Genomic DNA, 24885 nt, shown 5'->3' with positions numbered 1-24885 from the left:
CAACGGCCCACCTGGGCGTCGTATTCAGGGGGGACACTGGTATTGCGGAGTGTCGTCCAACTGGAGCCAGAGCCCCTACTCATGGGTCAGCAGGGAGTCCTCAGTGTTGCATCATGGGAATGGCTACGGTAGTACCTTATGGCCCACACATTCTAATTAATTTATGGAGGGCAGCAACCTTAAAACCAAGATATTTCTAGAGAAATGTTGAGGACCTTTTCTAGTTTGGCCACATGGATCCGATGTCCTTAATTGTTTCTTGGAACACTTTAATTCCCTTAACCCTGGATGTAGAAACCGATAGAAATCTCCCATCACTGGACGTTCTCGTCTGCAAACAGAATGATGACACTCTGAGACATAGTATATATTCCAAACCTGTACATATTGATCGCTATCTGAATCAGTATAGCTATCACACACCGTACCAAAGCAATGGGATTCTTAGGTCGCTGCTACAAACAGCATATACCATATCTCACACGGGAAATGGAACTCCTAAATTCTGTATTTAAGTGGAAGAGATTCTCTGAGAGGCAGATCCGTCATGCCTCCATGTTCATATACTTACTGTAGCGAGGTGAGTCGACATCAGTTGCTTTCCTACCATATACTGGGAGCATACCAGCTAAAATACGGAGAATTTTAAGAAATTTAACAAGACTGTCTTTCGCCCACCAGCCATCGTAAATGTCTTTTTGGGTTCTGATACAGGTGATCTGGTGTCAAAAAAGTCCAGTTGTTGTAAGATTTCATGCCACTGTAGTAAGACGTACGTTTGTCAAACTATTCCTACTGTTGAGTACAGATTCGTGTACCAGTACTACCACACAGTGTTACAAGAACCCAAAAAAATCCGCACGGTAGAGCATTGGTTACCCATGGGAAAAACAATGAAACTTAATATGACACAGATGATTTCTGCCACTTCTCTTATCTCGGACTCTGTTCTGCGACAGTGCATTGAAATTAGTCTGGTTAGTGATAATATTAATTGGATCAAGGGCTGTATACTCCCAGCAAGTCGTGGGATCTTGTGCTGACTTACATTAAAACGCGACGTTCTTCATTGGCAGAAGGATCTAAACATGACTTGCGGTAGTGATACCTCGTTTTTGTTTCCCTTCACGACTGGCAACACTGCTGCAGACGAATCGGCGTAAGAAAATCGCTGGCAGCTGCCGCAGTGGGGTGCGCATAAGTCAACCAATCCCATAAGCCGAATTTCCCATAAGCCGAATTCGTAAACGCCACTAGGGAGGGCCTCAGTGTCTTCGTAGTTCTACAGACGACTATTGTTTTCGCCTGCAGGCATGAGCACCACGCAGCTGAAAGCCAGTAACAGCGCTGCCAACTGTCAGGGATCCTCATAATCTGACAGGACTACTGTGTATTTTGCAGTGGAGGCAGCACTAACGGGATTTGGCAGATGTGCAGATTACTCTCTGCTGGTCTGTTTAGGGACACTGGTTGCACAGCAGCATCAGCAGGATTCCACTTGAAGATGACAGCTTGCTGAAGCACTGGAATATCGTCTCAGCTTGACTTGAAGATCTGGTTGCAAACCTGAGAAGAATATCACAGCATAATGTATTAATTTAAAATGTTTCCAGCTGAAAGTCTTGGATTCTTACTTCAGTAGAGGAAGCCATACTAACTGCCAATAGCTGATTATCTACTGGTTACACATAAACTGTCATGTCACATAAAATTCTTTGCTGATACCATAGCATTTGGTTTTTCATGAACAAATCTTTTTCTGTGATTGAAATAATAATTGACAATATTTGGCAAGTTCACACAATTTGAAGATCTATATTCCTGGGTGTTGATCAGGCTGGACTCTACGCACATCCCATCTACAGTGAGGACGGCGACTACCCAGCTGTAGTGCGTCAGAGGGTAGATGCAAACAGTGCAGCAGAGGGGCGACCCCGATCACGGTTGCCAACTTTCACTCAAGACGAGATCGCATACATCAGGGGTAAGCACGAGCTGTTTTACCATCTCCATTTTTCCTCGATGTTCAGTACAGAACTTCTAACGCTGTGAGTTCCTCTACAGAGCATCAGATATAATAATGTAAGTACTATTTTTACTTTTCCCATTCTTCTTATATCGTTTAGAAATGTAGAAGCAAATTTTTCATATAGTTCATGCATACTTCGTGCTTAACATTTGGCACATGTGGATCTTTATTGGACGTAACGTCATATCCCACACATCCGAGGTCACTAATATTCAACCCCCTTTTGATCATTCGCAATCAGGTGGTAGCTTTTGGAAGAAATTGTTTCTGCCAGTATTTGGTTGACAACCGCAAAAAATGACAGATCGACATCCAATGCACCAGTACCCCTTGTTATCTTCCGATAATTTTAGTATTACTCATGTTGTCTTAAAACTGACATGATTCTATGTCTTTATGTGAACTGGGAGTGCATTACTGTAACCGCCTGATACTATACGAGTTGTAAGGCGTCCGGAATTGACGGACATTACATGATCTTGATCCATAACGACAGTACGATACAGCTTGAGATCTTCAGAAAATAATAATCATATTATATCAACAAAAGGCAATTGTATTAATCTAATGTACCGAAAACTAACAAAACAATATCTACCAATATGGACAGGCGCATCAATAAACAACTTAAAGTGAAATGCATTTTTGAAACGAACCGAGCAGCTGGTTAAAGGCATCGGAATCACCACTTAACAAGAGAACGCCTAGCTTCAGCGCAAAAACGGATAAGGCCGGAACAATATATTATTCCTTTTAACGTAAATACGGCAGGGATGGAGCATAAGTGGCTGGACGGCTTTAACAGGGCTAGGCTGCGACCCAGCAAGAAAAATAAAATTCACCTCTAACGAGACGGCGATTGGCTGAAGCCATACTGGGCGACACAGGAGCGACACGATGAGAAGATCCCCATTATATAAAAACATTTTGAGAACGAAAATTTCTAGATATATCTCTCGTTTCACAGCGGATCGCACAAGTGTGTGGAAAATAGCGAGGGCGTTGAGAGATTTGCTACCGCGGCGACAGATAGCAAAGAGGTAGTTAATTATTGCTGCAGGAATTTTTGCGGGCAAAGAAATTGTGCACGTCGCTCCAACCCTTAGCGAGTGTGCAATAGCCATTATTTCGACTAGGGAAAAATTAACGTTCTACACAACGCAGTAAAGTTGAGACTGAGTGAATCCAGTCAAGGCCAGAGTAGGGAATTAGCATTTCAGATCCAGCATAGAGACAACGCCGTTGCAGATTCCGCTTGGTGAAGTACCATTATACATTAGGCCACAGTAAATGTTGAGTCGAGATTTTTCTCACTTCAACTTGCATACGCTTTGACCATTGAATATCAAACCCTTGGATACTAACCTACCCTCACATTGAGTGCATGAGAGTTTTTTCGTTGGTTCAAAAAGTAAATTAATTCTCCTCCAACTCACTCAGTGCATTGACCAGCTACGACATTGTAGATTAAATGAGCTAATGAAGATTTTAATCATTCTTTCAGGTGATAAATTTTTTTTCATATATAGAGATAAAGATTTTAATAATCGTCAGTTCAAATGTCCAAGAGTTAAATATTTGGTTATTGTCAGAAGTAATTGAACATGATTGTTGGGTACCACTTGACCCCTGAAAGCACAGTTGATAAATTGTGTGTAGAAAAAAAGGGTATAGCTGTTTTGTATTTCTATAATAGACCCCTAACTTTCACTTTTATTATTTCATGCCTCCTAGTTACGTGACAGCAGCATTTCTAATGAATTTTGTTACGATCCGCACCTGATATTAGCTGCCTTAAAGGGCCATATTTGTATATAATGTCTGTTTAACACCCTGTGCTTGAGAAGGCAGCTCAGATGTTTTGTCCATTTGCGCGCAAAGTGGTAAGCTATGTTCGCACACATTAGTTCACTCGCTGTGCAGGTACAAAGTGCAGACTATCTCACAGAGTGTTAAGCATAATGAAAATAGATTCTAACTTTAACTGAGTGCTAATATGTGTACCCCTCAAGGAAACGCTCTCTTCCGAAATGTTTATTCATAGCAGAAATAAAACTCTGTTGTAGGTTCATCCGACTTCTTTGGAGTGAATCATTATTTCACGAGTATCGTAACGTCAGGTGAAGCTGGAATATCTCCGTCCAAGAGCAGAGACTCGGGCGTCATCAGTGTCGGCGGTGGGGTAAGTAAGCTGTACAAGACCTTCCGCCAGATGTGCGACTTTCAGTAATTCTAACTGAGGTTAGATCAAGCACAGTATGCGATCAAAAGTATCGGGACACCTGGCTGAAAATGACTTACAAGTTCATGGCGCCCTCCATCGGTAATGCTCGAAATGAATACGGTGTTAGTCCACTCTTAGCCTTAGTCCAGCTTCCACTCTTGCAGGCATACGTTCAATCAGGTGCTGGAAGATTTCTTGAGGACTGGCAGCCCATTCTTCACGGAGTGCTGCACGGAGGAGAGGTATCGATGTCGGTCGGTGAGACCTGGCACGATGTCGGCGTTCCAGAACATCCCAAGGAAGTTGTATAGGCCTCAGGTCAGGACTCTGTGCAGGCCAGTCCATTACAGGGATATAATTGCCATGTATGAAGAGATGCTCGATCGTGTTGAAAGATGCAATCGCCATCCCCGAATTGCTCTTCGACAGTGGGAAGCAAGAATGTGCTTAAAACATGAATGTAGGCCTGTGGTGTGATAGTGCCACGCAAAACACCATAACACCACCGCCTCCGAATTTTACTGTTGACACTACACATGCTGGAAGATGACATTCACCGGGCACTCGCCGTACCCACACCCTGCCATCGGATCGCTACATTGTTTACTGTGATTCGTCACTCCACACAACGTTTCTCCACTGTTCAATCGTCCAATGTTTACGCTCCTTACACCAAGCGAGGCGTCGTTTGGCATTTACTGGAATGATGTGTGGCTTATGAGCAAACGCTCACCTCCAGCCTAACTGTCTTTGTAGTGGATCCTAATGCTGTTTGGAATTCCTGTGTGATGGTCTGAATAGATGTCTACCTATTACACATGACGACATTCTGCAACTGTCGGCAGTCTCTGTCAGTCAACAGACGAGGTCGGCCTGTACGCTTTTGTGCTGCTTAGTGTCCTTTCATGTTTCCACTTCACTATCACATCGGAAACAGTGGACCTAGGGATGTTTAGGAGTGTGGAAATCTCTCGTAGAGACGTATGACACAAGTGACCACGTTCGAGTACTGAGGTCGCTGATGTGGAGTACCTGGCAGCAGGTGGCACCACACTGCACCTATTATGAAAAGCGTATGTTTTGGGGGAGTGTCCGGATACTTTTGATCACATAGTTTAAAGTAAATTCCTTATTGGATTTTGTATATATAGCAATAAGCATATTTTTATAAAATGGAAGCATTGTTTAGATCGTTATTTGTTCACATTAGCTGTAAGTTATGCGTTTTGGTAGAGTACTATCGTCAGACTCACTTTGAAATAAAAATAATAGTAATAATCAGTACCGTGTTAAAGTATCGTGGCATGGAGCTATACACATTCGTTCATCCTTGTCTGCAAGGAACTTCTGAGATAAACACTGGCAAATATGAAGAAAGCTCAAGTAGAAGCCAGAAATTTCGTATATTGTCTCTACACAGGGTCGACAAAAATGTCTGAAACGGTTGCTGGCATGTTGCAGGGCACGTTGTACTGAGACATAAAAATGGACAAAAAAGTTCGATATTTTGCGCCGTTTCCGAGTTATTTATCATTGAAATCAGTCGGCCGGGGCGTCGCGCGCTCGCCTTAGAGCAGCCTGCCTGGGGCTGTGCTGCCCACAAAGTGCTTTGCTTGATCAGCTGGAAATTTAATTTGCGTCCTCGACGACCTGACTGGCTAAATTAAATTCTAAATCACTGGGAAAGGACAAAATGTATCGAATTTTTTTCTTAATATTTATGTCTCAGTACAGCCTGCCCTGCAGCATCCCTACATGCGTTTCCGACATTTTCTGACCACCCTGCATTGCCCGCTACGACTACTCGGATGATGTCGTAAGCATTCTGTTGGCAGATGAGTTCTTTTCAGTTAATAATAGTCAATAATTAACCACAGTTACCGGTTGCAAGTATTCAATCGTTGGAATTCTTCTCGTTGCGCAATGTAGGTTTCCAAAATTATTTGCTATTAACTCAGTTCCGTTTCTGTTAAACTTATTACAGTGTGCATAATTTTCAGTTGCTTGTATACAAGCACGTACGACAAATAGTGCCTTTGGCTAAAATCCTAGTCTCATGAAATTTACAAAACGTGTTCCGGTATGGTCGTCCGTTCAAAGCGACGGTTCCTCTGGAGTCCGGCTGAAGGACTGTTTCGGTGCATACCGCTCTAAACAACTGTGAAACCCTTGGTTTCATTTATAACAAAATTATCGAACGCGGAAGTGTTACAAAAAAATGATGTCGTTGTGAGGACCTGCTGTGTTTTAAGATAAGAGGGAACGGGGTAGTCTACTGTTCGGAGACATCAAAAATGGTTCAAATGGCTCTGAGCACTTTGGGACTTAACATCTATGGTCATCAGTCCCCTAGAACTTAGAACTAATTAAACCTAACTAACCTAAGGACATCACACAACACCCAGCCATCACGAGGCAGAGAAAATCCGTGACCCCGCCGGGAATCGAACCCGGGAACCCGGGCGTGCGAAGCGAGAACGCTACTGCACAACCACGAGCTGCGGACTCGGAGACTTCTTTTGGTTAGAATAAACATGAATAAATGCATGCCAGTCTGTGTGAAAAAACTGTGCGGAGATACCCGTGGTGGCACTGAAACGTCCCCTTAGAAAAATTAATGAATTACTGTGCTGATAAACCTCTTACATTATTTGATTTTCAAACAGCTGAGCAGAACTGAACGTCGCTCTTTACCTATTCTGATCAACACTAAACTGACACACAATATTTTTAGCGCAACGCAATCTGACTTTCAAAAATCCCTACAAAAGAATGGCCCTGACTAACATTAACCTATACCTTTCACAAATCACTTACCTCACAAAAATCTTCGTTACTCGAACTACTGCAATACACCGAGCGCCAATACTGCCAGCTAAATAAAAGATTCTAACTACTGAAGGCACTAACTACTGATAGGCATAGTTAGCAAATGAAAGATTTTGATAGATAGCAAACAATGTATTTACCTTACTATTGTTCAAAGGTCATAATATATAGCACTTCATGTCATTCAGTCTTACATATTTACTGTCTCTGATGGACACACGTCCAGATCATCCGCTCTCAAAACTCCGCCATCTCTCTCCCCACATCCACCACTGCTGGCGGCTCATCTCCAACTGCGCAACGCTACGCGCTGTTAACATCCAACTGCCCAACACAACAATAGCGGATATTACAATGCCACCCAGCCATAGACTGCACACAACACAGCCAGTGATTTTCATACAGAGCACTACGTGGCGGTGGCGTTACCAATATAAGAACCTCAATACCCTACTTACATAACCCCCATAATCCCCACAAAAATTTTACAAATTGTTTTGGGCACTGGCCAATACATATTTGTTAAAATTTTTTCACAATTACAATGACAAAGAAATCAAATGCACACACTTACTGATACAATGTTGGTCATAAGATAGAATTTTCTCACAGTCCATAAAGACAGTCCTGATCGTTCATCACAGTAAAATTGCAGTGTTTTTCTCAAAGACTGAGCAGTAAAAGAAAATGCGTACGGAAGTAGTGGATTTCCATGCAGTCTTGAAGAAGTAGTGTTGTCCTTCCAACGGAAAGACAGTGCTGACTCTTGACATGCAGACAGGTAATGGGACACAACAGAGCAAACCCACAGCAGAGTCAGTCGAAGTTTTGAAGAATATTGGTAGGTAGATCATCACTGAGCAGACCCATTGTAGTCCTGGTAGAGATTATGGTATTGGTGGCCACCAAAATATGCAGACCCACTGTAGTTCTAGTAGAGACGGCCAGCAGCCATCTGTTGCGACTGTGCAGGTGACAATCACCATCGAAGAGTCTTGCGGACAATATAGCAAGTCCATAAACCACCACTTCTGCACTCACAAAGTATTTGGAGTTGACCTTAGAACCAGCAGTGCTGTTAACCAGTCCCTTGCTTAATTATTAACACAAGTGCAAACACTAACAGTCCCTTTTTTTTACACATTGTGCATATACTATGACGAACAGAAACGTGTGCACTGAAATGAAACTTAATTTGAAGAACTGGTGTCTATACAATTATAAATTTACATCATAAGAATACAACTACAAAGGTACAAAATACATCATTAAAGAACAGAATAGTACAGATAACATTTGTAGTAATACAGGCTTTACAAAAGAATAGAAATAAACATGTAAATCAGTGTTACAAGAATAATTACATAAGAAAATAAATAAAATAATGAGAATAGTTTTCGAAACATTAATTTTACACAAGAGCATTGAAACAGAACAGAATAAATAATGTCTAAACATCTTAACAAAGTAAATAACATGTTATTAATGCAAATTATATTTGAGGATAACAGTATTCCTCATCATAGTGAATGTAGCTGCGTATTAGAAAAATTCTACAACATAAGTCTTATCAGATAAACATATAAAACAGGAGTAACACAAATACACAAGGGTACACAAACACATAGCGAAATAATACAAAAGGAAAGGACAGGGTTTTTTTTACTGCAGTATTTTGCAAACAAAACTTTCTTTACCTCTTGGAGATCTCCCTTCATTCATCATTATTCCCAAAAAGTCCTATCTATACCTGTTTTCTGTATTCTATTCATATTTCTTTCAAAATAATTACTTCTCCGTGTAAAATACTCATTTTGGCCCAAATCTTTTTCATATAACTTCTCAATGCATTCTTTCACTATTCTCCATAGTTAGTTTCTTATATAGCCTATCCCCTCTTCAGCTAACTTAAATCTACTGAGCTCAGATATATATATACTAAGGGACAAGGCAATTCAGCAGTACAAAACCATTAACACAAACAGCAATGACAAAAAATGCAAATTGGCAAAGCAAGCAGTGGTATATCTAAATTAGCAGAGCAAATGCCACATTACAACAAATATGAGCCAATGTGCAGCAACAAGAAAAATAAATCAGTGGTAAAACTAGCTAAACAGAGTAATACAAAGTCAAATTCAGTAACACTATGCCTGGCAAACAGCAGCAGCAAATGCTATAACTTATACCTAAACATGACAAAGCTCAGGCAGAAAACATATTACAGTAAACATGGCCATGTCTAATACCTATTTCACATCTTAACACTAGAGTGATGCATCACCTTGACTTACTGTACCAAAAAAGTTACCAAGTCATTGACAAAAATTATCTATGTAATTCCTGTGAAGGGAAATGTCTCTTTGTGCTTCCTCGTTCTTTTGGAAGTAGATCATAAAATTATTATTTACTGGATCTGTAGGTATAAAATATATATATTAGTACATCCATTAAATTTTATTTTAACCAATGCTGCTGCAGCTAGAAACTAGATATTAATCAAAATGAGCAATCTCTCAACTAGAAAGACAATAGATGTAAAATGTTTCTCATCATTTCATTAGGCATTTTGGTAAATATCATAAATTAAGAGCTCCACAGTGTAATCATATGTTTTCAAGTTTGAGCGTGTCATATTTGCGATGCTTTCTACAAAGAAATGTTAATAGCGAGGATAATGGCCCCTTTTTTTTCACCTAATGGCTTTCTTTTTCCAGACGACTATCTCTAAGCTGGGTGCCCAAAACGCATTACGTCAAGTTCACTTACCTTTCTTAACGAAATATGTACGACAGCAGTTACCGCTACAGTGACAGTCTCATATAAAAATTTCACAGGTCGAGAATGTGTAGAAACAAAATCCTGTAAATATAACAGTGTCCAAAAAATTTTTGCCGTCATTGTGATACATTCACGCATATACGCACATTACATAACTCTTAAAGTACGATTCTCGGTTTCCAACATCTTTTTTCACAAAGCAGAGTCCCTAACCACTACTCATTATTCCTTACTTTATTACACATATACATATTCGTAGACACTTCTTCAATATTTCATCATAATAAATATGTAGCATAATCAAATTCCTCATATAGCATCAGCTTATTGATCATAAACATACCTCAACAGCATAATACACATCGTCATCGTAATAATAACATCGTAACACCTCAGTCAAATCTCAAAATCGTCGTAGCTTCCTCCAATAATTTCAAAACCTAAAGAAAATTCTCTGCTCATTTCAATAGTGTCATCTACCTCAAACGTATTTTAAAATCATGATCCCATACGAAATACATCATTCAAAGCTCTCATAGTATCGCAATGGTTCCACAAAATATGAACAGTTCACACAGTACAGACAAAATACAATATCATAAGTGTGAAGTTATCCAACTGTGTAACTGCGTAAACATCTGTCACTGATGTAGTAAAATAAATGTTTGTCTCTCTCAGTTAAATGATCAGATAGCTGTGTAATTCTGTCTTACAGAAATATGGTACCGATGTGTAAAGTTGTATAAGCAAATACCATATTAGTTAGGGCTCCTTGTGCTTGCCAGACACATGGTACACAAAGTAAGCGTGTACCCCCCTGAGGATGAATGTAATTACACCTTCAGGTGTTACAGATTACAGCAATCGTATGAAATGTGTCACGGAAAACCTTTGTATCATTGTACTTCAAATATCTTTAAAAATAAATGTTTTAAGTACAAAATTAATCACTCAAATACATGTACTGCAGCGCTAAACTGTGCGTCTTGTTGTAACATAATCTCTGTCATTATTTAAGGGTAAAAAATGTGCCAAGTGTCGTAATTATCGTCGTCCGTAAGCAAAGTTCTATGGAAGTCACTGTACTTACCTTGTAATAAACAAAAGCGAAATGCTATGCGTATAGATATGGCAGTTATATCGTACAGTACCGTGATCAAGAAAGTACTACACTGTAACGTATTGTTGTGGTACGAAAAAGGCTGTCACATTGTAGCTATACCACAAAAGTTACTACTAAAACATGTTTTACTTTCCACAATGATAGAGAAAAACTGCGCAGATATAAAACAGATACAGCGAAAAAGCGGCAATGTAAATTGTGTCACATATTAGTAGCATCGTGATATAATCGTCTAGCTGTCAAAGAAAACAAATGCTAAGTCATCTTTCATCCCACAGAAAGTACTTCAAATAAAGAATGTCTTTTCAAGTAAACCAAAATGTTGCATGAAAATCTCATTAGCAGTGCCGGTATATGTTCTAAGTATGTGATCCTTATAGTTGTTACGTGATCATGCAACTAACAAACAAAAATGTAGAAATAACAACACTGTGTCGTCTGTTCACTATAACAATGCATTCGTCATTTCTGTTTAAATAAGTTCTCTTGGTTCTTGACTGGATAGTTTATTTTAAAACATAGTTGCATGTTAACAGTTTCTAAGTGCGACAAATAGAAATGTGAAGTGAAAGGTCTTATGGCAAAGACAAAGTTGAAAAGCAGATTATCTTTCAATAAACGGTTTTACATGTGAAATGTGGTGCAAGCCTTTACTCTACCTACTAAGCAGAGCTCCAGCTTCAACAGAATTATCATGTGGTATATGGTACATCGTTAAAGAATGCTCAAATTTTTCTCAAGGTTAGCTTCTATGTTAATTTTCTCTGAGCCAGCCGGCGCACGTGGCTGCCTGTGGTGCGAGTCATTGTCTGCTATCTCTTTGTTGGAGTGCGTCGTTATTGGGATTAGGAGACCTAACTTTTACAAATTCACCTTGGCAAGAGGGCCCAGCCCTGTTTGAATCCCGCCAGCTCTGATGAAATTCAGGTCTGTCGTTATGATTATATCGTCTGTCATCACGTCGGTAGTTTCTGTAGTTTCTTTCTTGTCGGTTAAGTGGTGGAGAATTTCTCCTTGAATCGTAACTGTGCGCTGGACCGTTGCGTCTGAAGTTATTCTGTCGCCCTTGATAATAATTATTTTGGTTCCCGTATTGTCTGTTTCTCTGATTGTCTCTGTGATAGTCATTACCGCAGAGAGGTGATCTTTCCCTGTAATTATTACTAGTCTGCCAACGGTTGTCGTATGGGTGGTGTCTGTTTTGGTCACGATTTGCGTTGTAAGAATAGCCTTGTCATGTCCATTTATTATTTCTGTCATCGTGGAATTGTGACGGATGCCACCTGTAGTTGTTGTGCTCCTGTTTTCGCGTTCCGCGATTGTCAGTGTCAATTTCCAATTCTTGTAACAGTCCATGAAAAGCTTCAATGTCGTCTTTGCAAGTCCTGCCAAAATAATGTGTCGTAAATGTTCAGGCAATTTGATTAAGGAAATGCGGATGAATCTGAGGGGCTGTATGGGTTTGACGGGTACTGTTTCTTGTGCAACATGTCCTCAAAATATTTCACAAGACTGGAAAATTCAGATTGTTCGAAATGTTTCATCATTATGATGCTATGTTTTACTCGGTCTTGTGTAGCTTGAGACCAATATGCTGAGAGGAAGGCATGATAAAATTCTCCTTCACTGTGGCAATCGTGAATGACCGATCGCATACTTACAGCTGGTTTATTCTCTAAATAGCCACACATAAATTCTAACCTGTGCTCCAATGGCCAGTTGGGAGGAAAACAATGAGAGAATTGATGAAGCCACGCTTGTGGATGAATGTCGTTGCCGGAATTCTTAAATGTTTTGAATTTACGTGTAGTAATAAACAGCTTATAGTCAAAATCATCATGTCGGCGAGTCGCATGTCGGTCATTGTTACGTCGTTTCGGCGGTTCCATTTCAAAATTCGGGGTACCTTGCCAATTTCTTTCATAATTTCCGAAATGCCCTGTGTTATTATTTTGTGGCTTTTCCGTATTTTCAAGTCCCTCTTCCCGTGTTGGAGCGCGAGTGTCCTCTGAAATATGTAATTCTTGTATTACCTGTGTCAACTGATCTTGTACTTCCCGAATTTCTCTTTGGTGTTGCGTATTAATTTGATTCTGATTTTGTTTGAATTTCCTAATTTGTTCGTACTCTTCTGTGTCAGTGAAGGCTACAAGTCTTGTGTCATTCAGATCATCATCCACCTTTGTAGATAAGTTAGTGAACTGATCCGAAAGTTCGGCTACTTTCTCCGATTGTGAACTTATTTCCTCAGTGTGTTTCTCTGAACCAAGTTTCAGACTGTCCATTTGTGTTGAAATCGTATCTACTGTGTCCTTTAAGTTTTCTTGAGTTTTTGCAAGTTGCGTAACCGAATTGGTAGATGCAACTGAGTCAATCTTAGCTTGCAAGGTGTCATGATTTTCATGAACAATAGTTTGCAGTTCTTTTATGGCTACTTCATGATTCTGTAATGTATTTTCATGTCGCGAAAAAATAGGTTGAAAATGCTCACAAATTTGTGTTTTTACGTCACTAGAGACTTTTTGACATTTCGATTCAATGTTATGTAACTCAGTAGTTAAATCTTCACGTGTTTGTTCAAGTGTGGTGTCTAACTTTTGAAGATTTTGTTACATTGTGTCTAACTTCTGAAGCTTTTGCTGTGTTTGTCTCTGATTTTGTTCCATTGTGTCTAACTTTTGAAGCTTTTGCTGTGTTTGTCTCTGATTTTGTTTCATTTGTTGCATTAATTGCAATAATAACGTATTAGTGTCTGGAATGTGTTCCTCTATGCTTTTGGGCAGTGCATTTGCACCGGCAACATTCACATTTTGACAAGCAGAAAATGTGTCTTGACTTATTTGAGAAAACGGTGAGGACGCAAAACCTGAATCTACAGTATCTGCAAGATTGTGTCCTGTCATTTCGGATTCCTGAGGCGAGCTGTTGCCGACCGATCGATCGATAATGCTTCCCTGCTCACTAATAGTTTCACTGCCTACACCATTATTTGCAGCCCGCTCCATTTCCCTATGCACAATTACCAAATTCCTAATTTGAGCATTAGTTAACTCATTCCTCCGCGGCGCTAACACACTGCTTTCGTCTTCACTGTTATTTCTCAATTTACTTTGGAGCCTAGTATTACGTTTATCACACGCCATTATTGTCACAATATTTCACATGATAAGACAGAAAAGCACAATGTGAAGAGCAAAATAAGAAAACACATTAACATAGCATTGAAAATATCTCGTCAATTGCAAGCGCAGCTGTGAAATACTTGGTGCAAATCTACATGCATGCCACAACTGTTTTACTGTACAACAATGAAAGACTGCAACTACAAAGGAGATTTTCTCTACAATTGCGCGCTAGCAATAAACAAAGGCTACACTAATTACACAAACTACAAGAAAAAATCAGAAGATTCCAGTGAGGTATCCTCGGCTAAGGGTCGACATATGAAACATCCCCTTAGAAAAATTATACACGACTGTGCTTAAACTGACACACAATATTTTTTAGCGCAACGCAATCTGACTTTCAAAAATCCCTACAAAAGAATGGCCCTGACTAACATTAACCTATACCTTTCACAAATCATTTACCTCACAAACATCTTCATTACTCGAACTACTGCAATACAGCGAGCGCCAATACTGCCAGCTAAATAAAAGATTCTAACTACTGAAGGCACTAACTACTGATAGGCATAGTTAGCAGATGAAAGATTTTGATAGAGAACAAACAATGTATTTACCTTACTAGTGTTCAAAGGTCATAATATATAGCAGTTCATGCCATTCAGTCTTACAAATTTACTGTCTCTGATGGACACACGTCCAGATCATCCGCTCTCAAAACTCCGCCATCTCTCTCCATACATCCACCACTGCTGGCGGCTCACCTCCAACTGCGCAACGCTACGCGCTGTTCACATCCAACTGCCCAACACTACAATAGCAAATTCCAACAATGCCACCCAGCCACAGACTGCACACAGCACAGCCAGTGATTTTCATACAGAGCGCTACGTGGCGGTGGCGTTACCAATATTAGAACCTAAACAGCCTACTTACAGCACTGCTGTTCTCGGAAAACAGTATTCAAGAAGTATTCCCACAAAAAAAAAAGAAAAAATGTAACGGTTTCGTGTTTCGTATCGAACTGTCTTTCGGGTTATACGGTTAGGGCAGTCGGGCTTAACTTCCACATCCGACGGAGGGATCGCCATCCACTGTACCACTTCCCGCACTTCATCAGATACTGTGAGAGGTTGCAAAATAAATCCTTGACTGTCGTACAAAGTCTGCTGATCAGCATCTGCACTGTGCTTCCTCTCGCTGCGGATATACCGCTGCTGAAAATTTCCTCCACCATGACGATCGAAGTGGCTGCCTCCAAGTCCATTTCTCCTACTGCTTTCTGAAATTCTAATATAGGACTATAGAATCTTATTTTGAGATGGTGGTTGTGGACGCTGGCTACTTAAGGTAACGTTTATTAGTTTGAAATCCGGATAACGTTACGAGGTGAAGGAGCTAGAAAAATAAGCAAGTAATCACTTCACCATACCTAAAAATTATTCAGAGTTCCAGATGCTGTTTCAAATTCGGGAGTCCAGATAGTTCTATCCCCCAATATAATAATAAAGTTCTAGCATTATGTAATTAGTAAAAGTAAAATTCATTATTCCAGATACTCGCGGGATATACCCAAGTCGCCACTGCACTGTACAAGGATTAAAGTCCTGCGCTGACGTCCACTAAAAAATTCGCATGTCATGCATGTTGAATCCTGCCTAGTTGTCAAGTATGGGAATGTAGAAAACCTGCTTTCTCGGATCGCTAGATAACAATTTAAGCAAATCATATTCATGAGTTTTATTACAGAAAATAATGACAATACTTAACTTTTTATTTACACAGATGAGTTGTAAGCAAAGGGCTACAGACAAAATTATTCTTTGGTGTATGCAGTTCCTATGTCGCTAACCTTGAAATACCTAACCTTGATGCTCCTGATGAAGTGGGCCGCGACCAGTCGCACTCGGTGCTTGTGTCCTCTTCTCATAGAGGCCGCTGCCGTCGCGTTGTCGTCCTGGAGAGGGGTCAAAAATGGTTCAAATGGCTCTGAGCGCTATGGGACTTAACATCTGTGGTCATCAGTCCCCTAGAACTTAGAACTACTTAAACCTAACTAAACCTAACTAACCTAAGGACATCACACAACACACAGTCATCACGAGACAGAGAAAATCCCTGACCCCGCCGGGAATCGAACCCGGGAACCCGGGCGCGGGAAGTGGGAACGCTACCGCACGACCACGAGCTGCGGACGGAGAGGGGTCGGTCAGCGCGCAATTGGCTGACGTCTTCTTCACAGCCCCCTCTGCTCTCTCGTTTCCGACTCGCGTCCCGGTGCTTGACTTTACGCAACAATGCAGACTCGATGCCATCTACAACTGCGTTCGGAAACGATCACACGGAGACCCTTTTCCCTCGTCGACTCAGCTTGGAAGTACGCAACCCAGAGGCACAAGGAGCAATATTTCCAAGCCATGACCAACAGAGTATAAAATCTACCATTAAACCATGTTTCCATACAAGAAGAACGCGACACATTGCGATGTATAGCATAACAAAACGGTTTCTATCCAGATTACTGATGCAAATATACAAAAGAAAAACAACACATGCCCAATAAGTAATGCACAAGGTCATAAAGTTATTCACAGAAGCACCAAAAAAGGACTAACCAATATATATATTTATAACATATTTAGCCACAACAGCACACATATTAAACGCACTAACGAACAACACAAGTATTCAATACACATATGGAACGAACAACAATATCCGCCACAGACTTCACTCAGTAAGAACAAAATTACCGATAGAGACAAACCCACGCATATATAGTATCGAATGTCACGATTGCAATAAATTTTACATAGGAAGGCTGAGCGCGACTTCAGTGTAAGATAACGAGAGTATAAGAGGATTTGCTAAAATAGTTCATATCTATTCTTCCACCACTTATAGCATAACCTCAACATAATCTAAAATATCTACAAACTAAAGTTAATGATTTAGAGAGCTCTCTAGTATATGAAAATGCGTGTTGTTTTGCGCACTTTAATTTCATGACTTGGGCCTACTTCTACGTCTAGTATTACGGGAGATACACCTTAATGATAGAATCTCAATTTGTGACTAATGCAAACCAAGAGAAAGTTCCCAGATTCTACGTGAGTGTCTGCATCTGAATGTATTAGTTATTCTCGTGCTTGTGATGTTCCTGTGCGTGTTGGTCTGTGTGATAGTTTACTGTGATTAGCTACGTCTTTCGTTCTACCACGTAATAAGTACGTGCACAATAACGAGCCTTGTACATTCTGGTATGCAATGCAATGTGCTATCCTATGACATTTTTCAAGGTCTTGTATCTATGTTTATATGGCAGTTTTGCCAATTTTCGACTAATTTTTATATTTACTTCAGTCGCTTTCTTCATAACTGGGTTCCAATAGAGCAAATATTGCTTACATGATGGAATGTATCCCCTGAGCGCAAATCTTTATGTAATTCTTTTATCTGCTGTTATCCAATTTCAGCCTCATCTTCATTATCAAGCATTTGCATCTAAGTGGTCATACAGCCTCTTCTGGAAATCGTACGTGTAGGCAAAAAATAAAACGTCGGAAAGAATGTCGGGGCATGTTCGAGTCAGCATTGTCGAACCTGTTTATAACGGGGTCATGATCAATATCAATGAGTATAAATTAACACTGCTTATCACTGCGTTACAAAGAGGATCTACAACGATGGCTGGGGCTCGTAAATGGACTGATATACTGGCTTCTCATACCATTCTTGCTGTCACAGTCCACAGACTCTTCTCGACTAAACCTTTTTTTTTTTTTTTTTTTTCAACAGTTGCTGTTTCACCTCTATTATACCAAGCGCATAATGGGTTACAGATTGCAAGCGAAGTACAGTGAAGCGTCATAATTGAGATATTTTACTGCAAAGGAACTGAGTCTAGGTAGAAAACCGGACAGTGACGCTGAAAAAAGTTGAAGATTTGTGCACTAAAACTTAACATCTGAGGAAACTCAAGAATCACTTTATAGCAGTCCATAATAATAAGCTACAACAGAAAATTAAAAACTATAAATAAATTTAGAAACGTAGCCAGATAAAAAAATTGTTGGTTTTGTAACAGTGGTTTTCTAATGACATGGTGACGCTGGTTTTAGTCTTGTTTGTTGTTATATTTCGCTTCTCCCTGCTGTTACCTATTTCATACAGAACGGGCAGTGCCATTGGATAAAAAGGGAAGGAGACCACACTTCTATGGCATTTATTATATTAGTTCAGTTAGTAACCGTAGTCTACTTGGTGTGAAACGGCGAATATTTGATAATCTTAACGGTCAGCCGGCCGGTGTGGCCGAGCGGTTCTAGGCGCTTCAGTCTGGAACCGCGCGACCGCTACGGTCGCAGGTTCGAATCCTGCCTCGGGCATGGATGCGTGTGATGTCCTTAAGTTAGTTAGGTTTAAGTAGTTCTAAGTTCTAGGGGACTGATGACCTCAGATGTTAAGTCCCATAGCGCTCATAGCCATTTGAACCATCTTTTTACCGGTCTAAACATTAGTCACCTCTAAGGAGATCATTACAAGCATCATTAAATACCGTGTAATTTCGCCACAGGTCTAGATAAGTGCCTGGATTTGGTTAGGTTTTGTAGGTACGCCGTATCCAAGCTAATCCATTCGCTGAGGATTTGATCGTATAATTCCTCCAAACTGCGAGAATGCTGATTTCGGCGTTTTAGCCGGTGTTCCAATATGTCCCACGAAGTTTTTGGGGGATCCAAGGCAGATTATTTTTCCGGCCAACCGAGATGTAATAGTGTGGAGGAGTGTTCACAATATGAATCACATATTCTTACAGACCGATGAACTTTATCTTTATGCACCGACGTGAGCACGGTGACGGACTCTAAAAGTTCACTGCATGCAGTTCCCGTCGCTATGTCCTCTCGCTAACAGCAAGGAATGGACTTTCGTTCACCGACTGCAGCAATTCCTCTCGGTTTTGGAAGCGATTTTAATTCACAAGCTGTGAAACGGGTATCCTTTCCCTCCCACTCAGGATCTTCTTCCGACCACAATTTTGACGTCGCGTTTCGTGGGCCCGTGTGTAACACCGCTGGTTATAAACGGTCCACCGCGAAGCACCAACAGATCCAGCAACTTGACACAACGTACGGATTTGGGCACGGCCAAACAGATTGCCCCTCTTTGCCACTCTCTCAGGTTCTTACGTTTATGCATGTTTACATACATTGGGCGCTTGAAACATAAATGTCCCGCTGGTCGCTACTACTGTGTACTCGGATAAAAAAAGTAGAGGCAGTGCGCGTGCGGTTTGAGCGCGTGACTCGACCGCTGCGTCACGTGTGAAGGTTTAAAAAATCATCTGTGTATGCGCTGTGGGACGACAAATTTTTTGTCTAGGGGTCTTACCATTTCAGAACCGCTTCGCTCATGTTCATATTTATGTTAAATGAGGCTTCATTTTCTACGTTTCCAGCAATATCCATGGGGATTCCGCAACCTGCTGAACTGGATCGCTAACGAATACCCAGGTTATCCAATCTTTGTGACAGAAAACGGCCTGGGAAATTCTGGAGGTCTCAATGACACCGACAGAATCGATTACTATACGGTGAGTTCATTACCTTCTGTCGCAGTTAACATTAGCAGTTTACCTCCGTAAAATGTGCATTTTAAATATGTTGGATGTACATTACAGTCTTACTTAACGGCTCTTCTACAAGCTACCAACACAGACGGCATACCAGTAATCGGCTACACTGCATGGAGTCTTATGGACAACCTGGAATGGAACAATGGATTCACGTGAGTGCTTACGCATTTTTTTCCTTTGCATTTGCTCATAATGGAAATTTGGAAACAGCAGTAGTGTTTTAGCCATCTGAAGAATTTTCTTCGGCAATAAGCAATGATAAACATAGGCATTGCTAAAACTATTGTTCTAGGTCTTGCAAAGAACTCTCTCTCGTCCACGGTACATACTATTGAGTGTGAACGAGAATCAAAACTCATCATTTGACTGGGATATTATCAGCAGTACAGAATTCTTCGGATTTCAAGGTTCTTGAGCTGACTAACTCTCGCTTATTATCTTTTTCTCTTACATGTTCGATTAGGGCGGAACCGAATCGGTGTTTTCCACACCCGCTGATTGCTTCAAAAGCATCTTAATCAATAGTTGGCAATATGTATACCCTATTATGACATACCGAGACATAATTAGAGCCCAAGATCTGGCATACACAGCAGTTCAGCTACGCCTGTGCATACACTATATAATCAACAGTACCTGGACGCCTACTACTGGGCATTATCGTTGAGTATGTCCACCCTGCGTCTTCATGTCGGTTTGAACCCAACTGGGGACACATTCAATGAGATGTATGATGTCTGTGGAGGAATGGCAGACCATTCTATTCAAGAGCAGAAACCAGAAAATGTATTCGTGTTGGACGCAGATTCTGTAACAAAGGCGATATTCTAACTTATGCCAAAGGTGCTGCATTTGCTGCGAGTCGGTATTCTGAGCGGGACAGTCTGTTTTAGGAATGTTACTGACAGCAACTCATTGCTGCTTTATGACAGGGTTGGTTGTCATGCTGGTACAGTCATCGTTCCGGAATTTTTTCTTCCGCATTTGTCGTTTTCTTAAGTGCAGCAAGGGGACCACACCTTGACCACGAAAGGCACCCCCATACTGTACCACCACCTCCTCCCCACTTTACTGTTGGCACTATGCATGATGGTAGGTATCGCTTTCCACGAATTCACCAAAAAAATCCTCCAACGGAGGGACACACTTTATAGCGTCATAGGTCACTCCGGATCACTCGATTCGAGCCACGCATTGACCAGTAGCGTTACTCTTTACACCACTTCAGGCGTCTCATAACATTGACTACAGAGACAAGTGACATGTGAGCAGTTTGCTCGACCATAATACCCAACTTTCTTTAACTCTCTACGCACATTGTCGTTGTTGGTCAGCTGGTAGCACTTCTGTACTCACGAATGATTCTTCTAGCTGATTTCATCCATTTTTTACAGCCAACCTGTGCAATGATCTACGGTCCATCAGTATAAGAGGTCTGTCTGGTATTGGTTTAGCTTTGGTGGTTCCTTCCACATTCCACTTCACTGTCATATCACCAATAGTTCACTTGATGAGCTTTAGAAGGGTTTAAATGTCGCCGATGGATATGTTGCTCTGGTGACGCCCAGTGACTAGTTTATGTTCTGGGTCACTGAGGCCTTCTGACCGACCAATCCGGCTGTGGCTGTTTCTCGACTAACAACGCAACCCTTCCTGCCTCCATGTATGAGTGCGGCTCCCCCTCACGTGACATGTAGTGACCAACCACTCATTTCATACGGTTGTCTGGACACTTTTGATCAGATACTGTAACTATGTAATCTCCATCCTCCTTCCTACGACCATATATTGTCCACATTAAAGTCTTATATGAAGATTTGAGAGGAGCGAAGATTACAATAAACTTTCAAGTTTACTTAGCTTCTCATGTTGAGATGGCTCCAGATCTTCTTGTCTAACGGTCTGATTCTTGAGGCTGAAAATATCACGTCAGGTTCTCACGGCTGGTTTGCACGAAACAGAAGGTTGTGGTTGCAGCATTTTTTACGTAAATATATTTTCTCACATTTTAGTATTGTTCTGGTCTTCAGTCCTGAGACTGATTTGATGCAGCTCTCCATGCTACTCTATCCTGTGCAAGCTTCTTTATCTCCCAGTACTTACTGCAACCGACATCCTTTTGAATCTGCTTAGTGTATTCATCTCTTGGTCTCCCTCTGCGATTTTTATCCCTCAACGCTGCCCTCCAATGCTAAATTTGTGATCCCTTGATGCCTCAGAATATGCCCTACCAACCGATCCCTTCTTCTTGTCAAGTTGTGCCACAAACTCCTCTTCTCCCCAATTCTATTCAATACCTCCTCATTACTTATGTGATCTACCCATCTAATTTTTCCTGTTGGCTCTATGCATGTTGGTATGTATCGCTTTCCACGAATTCACCAAAAAAAGTCCTCCAACGGAGGGACACAGTTTATAGCGTGATTCGTCACACTGAATGGTATATCATACAGTATTTTGATTTTTCACATTAACAAAGCCAAAATTACATTGTTCGCACAAAAATACGTCCGATCACTTCAGAGGCACGCTTACAACTCTCACACTCTGCAGAAACAATCAGATTCCAAAGGGTTTACAATTTTTCGTAACAAATGGATTTCTACTAGCTTTAATTTCGATTATTATTTCATAAATGAATCCAGAAATAAGCACAGTAAACAGTACAGGATTGCGTAATTAATAATATAACTTTCAGGTGTGCAAATATTTCTAAAAAAAATAATTTTAACTGTGCATTATGAACTAGTACTTATCCATTACAAAATCCGAACTAAAATTTTTTATAAAGTAATTGCTTTTCATAAATTTAAGCTTGAAATATAACATACTGTGTACAAAATAATGTGAAGCTTTTCGGGAAAGCAACTGATATACTGATCTTTCCAAAAGTCGAAAAATAATGGTGGTATCAACAACAGCTGTTGCATAGCTATTTCACGAACAGGTGTCACTAAGGATGTATACAGTGAGTTGTGTCTGATAAAAACACGCTTCGTTTTAGACGAAATCAGAGCTCTCTGCCTTATCAGTTTAATTTCGTTATCATCATACCGCAGATAAATTGTTGTTATCTGGCAGTGAACAAGGACAAAGAACGTGGTAGCAGCCGATTACAAGGTCAGCAGTGAACATCTTGAATACGTCACATTACATAAATATTTCTGAGTGTTATAATCAAACGGGGTGATTTTGGACGAGCGCGTAAAAGCAGTATTACCAAATTCGAACAGTGCACTTTTGGAAGGATCCTATGGAAATGCAGTTCGTCTATAAATGAATTCGTTAGTTGGAGCAGTTCTATAGTTTGGAACCAGCGTTTGGACTCGTTATCAAGCAGGTAAGACTACAGACAGCAGACAAACTCAGCGACACGCCGTTAGGATTGTAACACGTCTGTACACCTCATATGAAAACATAACAGAGATGCCCAGGGAACTTACATGGGAACTTTGGAAGAAAGTCGACTTACTTCTGAAGAAAACTTGTTGCGTAACTGTAGAGACCAGGTACTGTAGGAAGACCGGGTGAGCATTGTGCTGACAGTATGGTATATCTCGCTTAGGGATGATGAGAACAAGCTAAAGAGAGTTTAAGTGACGTAGGCAGACACGAGTAGAATAGGAAAGAAGATCACTAATTTTGATTCAAAGTACCCTCCACTATGCAATGTGCATCGGCTTGCGGACAGTAGGTCTACGTATAACCGTAGCTGTAGAGAAACCAGTACAGCGGTTTCACTATCAAGACTCTCCTCACCTCTTTCATTTTCTGTTTCTTTTTGTCTCGTGTGGAGACTGGATTTCCTCTCGTTGTCTCTTCAACTGCCTTTCCTCTGTTGTTACACACTCTTCCTCATACTGATTAACAAATCTGTGGTAAATGATATTTTGTATCATCACGTTTCATTTGTATATTTTACATTTTTCCTTTCATTTTTTCGTTTATTTCAGCTGATTTTGTTCGTATGTTTGATTATGACACCCTGGCTTTATCGTATTTAGATATGTTTTAAAAATATCTGAAAATGGTCTCCACTGACCATAATCCGTATCAAAGGAGAGAAAGAAGATTCTGATCAGCAATCAGAATGACATAAAGGAATTCTACACCTCCCGGATCTCTGTTTTTATTCGCGAATATGTCTTAGCTTGTTCTTACTAATTTTATTTCTTTCCAGAGTAAAAATGGGGCTGTACGAGGTGGATTTCGACAGCCCGAACAGAACCAGGACGCCAAAGGCTTCTGCAGGTGTCATATCGCAGATCTACGAGAGCAGAGAGGTGCCTCAAGAGTACTTCCGCTACAGTCTTGTCTGAACTTGTTTCTACCACTTTACGTGACTGTCTGTAATGGTGAAATAAATGACTGGCTAACACTGTCAATTGTTTAAGTTCTTACTTTCAGTACTAATGAGTCTATTAGCCTAAGTCACAGCTAATTTTTACTTTCCTTTGTTCCCTTTGCATCATCCATATTACAAATTATGACAAAAACAATGACATGATAACTCGTGAAGGTATCTTGATACCTTAACAAGTGACCCTTCATATATAATTTAGAGGCTATCTAGGTTTTTATTCATGTATATCTACATGTACATCATTACTCAACAGTTCACAAATAAGCGCTTGACGGAGGGTTCATCGAACCACCTGCAAGCTACCCCTCTACCGTTCCACTCTCGAGAAGTGCGCGGAAAAGATCAAACACTCAAAAATTTCCATGCGGGCTCTGATTTCTCTTATTTTATGATGATGTCTTTTCTCAATATGAAGGTGGACGCCAAAAAAATATTTTCACACTTTGAGGAGAAAATTGGAGATTGAAATTTCATAAGAAGATACCGCCATAGCGAGAAAAGCCTTTGTTTTAATGACTGCCACAGCAATTCGTGTACCATATCCGTAACACTCTCCCTATTTCGCAAAAATAAAAGACAAACTGCCCTGCTCTGAACTTTTGCAATATGTTCTGTCAGTCCTATCTGATGCGGATCCCAGATACATTTTCTAAGTGTTCTGCAAATAAATATCAGTCTATGGTTCGCTTTCGCCACAACATTATCTACGTTATCGTACTAATTTAAGTTATTCTCAATTGTAATCACTAAATATTTAGTTGAGTTTCTAGCTT

General features: G+C 40.5%; 1 protein-coding gene across 1 annotated transcript in view; it reads left to right on the top strand.

Annotated features, from left to right (window-relative positions):
* Positions 1-24134, top strand: part of LOC124622626 (myrosinase 1-like) — a 46940-nt gene extending 22806 nt beyond the window's left edge. Inside the window, exons 7-11 of the mRNA XM_047148394.1 lie at positions 1837-1984; positions 4096-4211; positions 19573-19707; positions 19795-19901; positions 23930-24134. Coding sequence (XP_047004350.1) covers positions 1837-1984; positions 4096-4211; positions 19573-19707; positions 19795-19901; positions 23930-24068 — 645 coding nt within the window. The 3' untranslated portion in view covers positions 24069-24134. The remainder of the gene's footprint in view (positions 1-1836; positions 1985-4095; positions 4212-19572; positions 19708-19794; positions 19902-23929) is intronic.
* The last annotated feature ends 751 nt before the right edge of the window (positions 24135-24885 follow it).

The sequence above is a fragment of the Schistocerca americana genome, chromosome 7, assembly GCF_021461395.2.
Source record: "Schistocerca americana isolate TAMUIC-IGC-003095 chromosome 7, iqSchAmer2.1, whole genome shotgun sequence".
NCBI lineage: Eukaryota > Metazoa > Arthropoda > Insecta > Orthoptera > Acrididae > Schistocerca > Schistocerca americana.
This window is presented reverse-complemented; position numbering and strand designations above follow the sequence as displayed.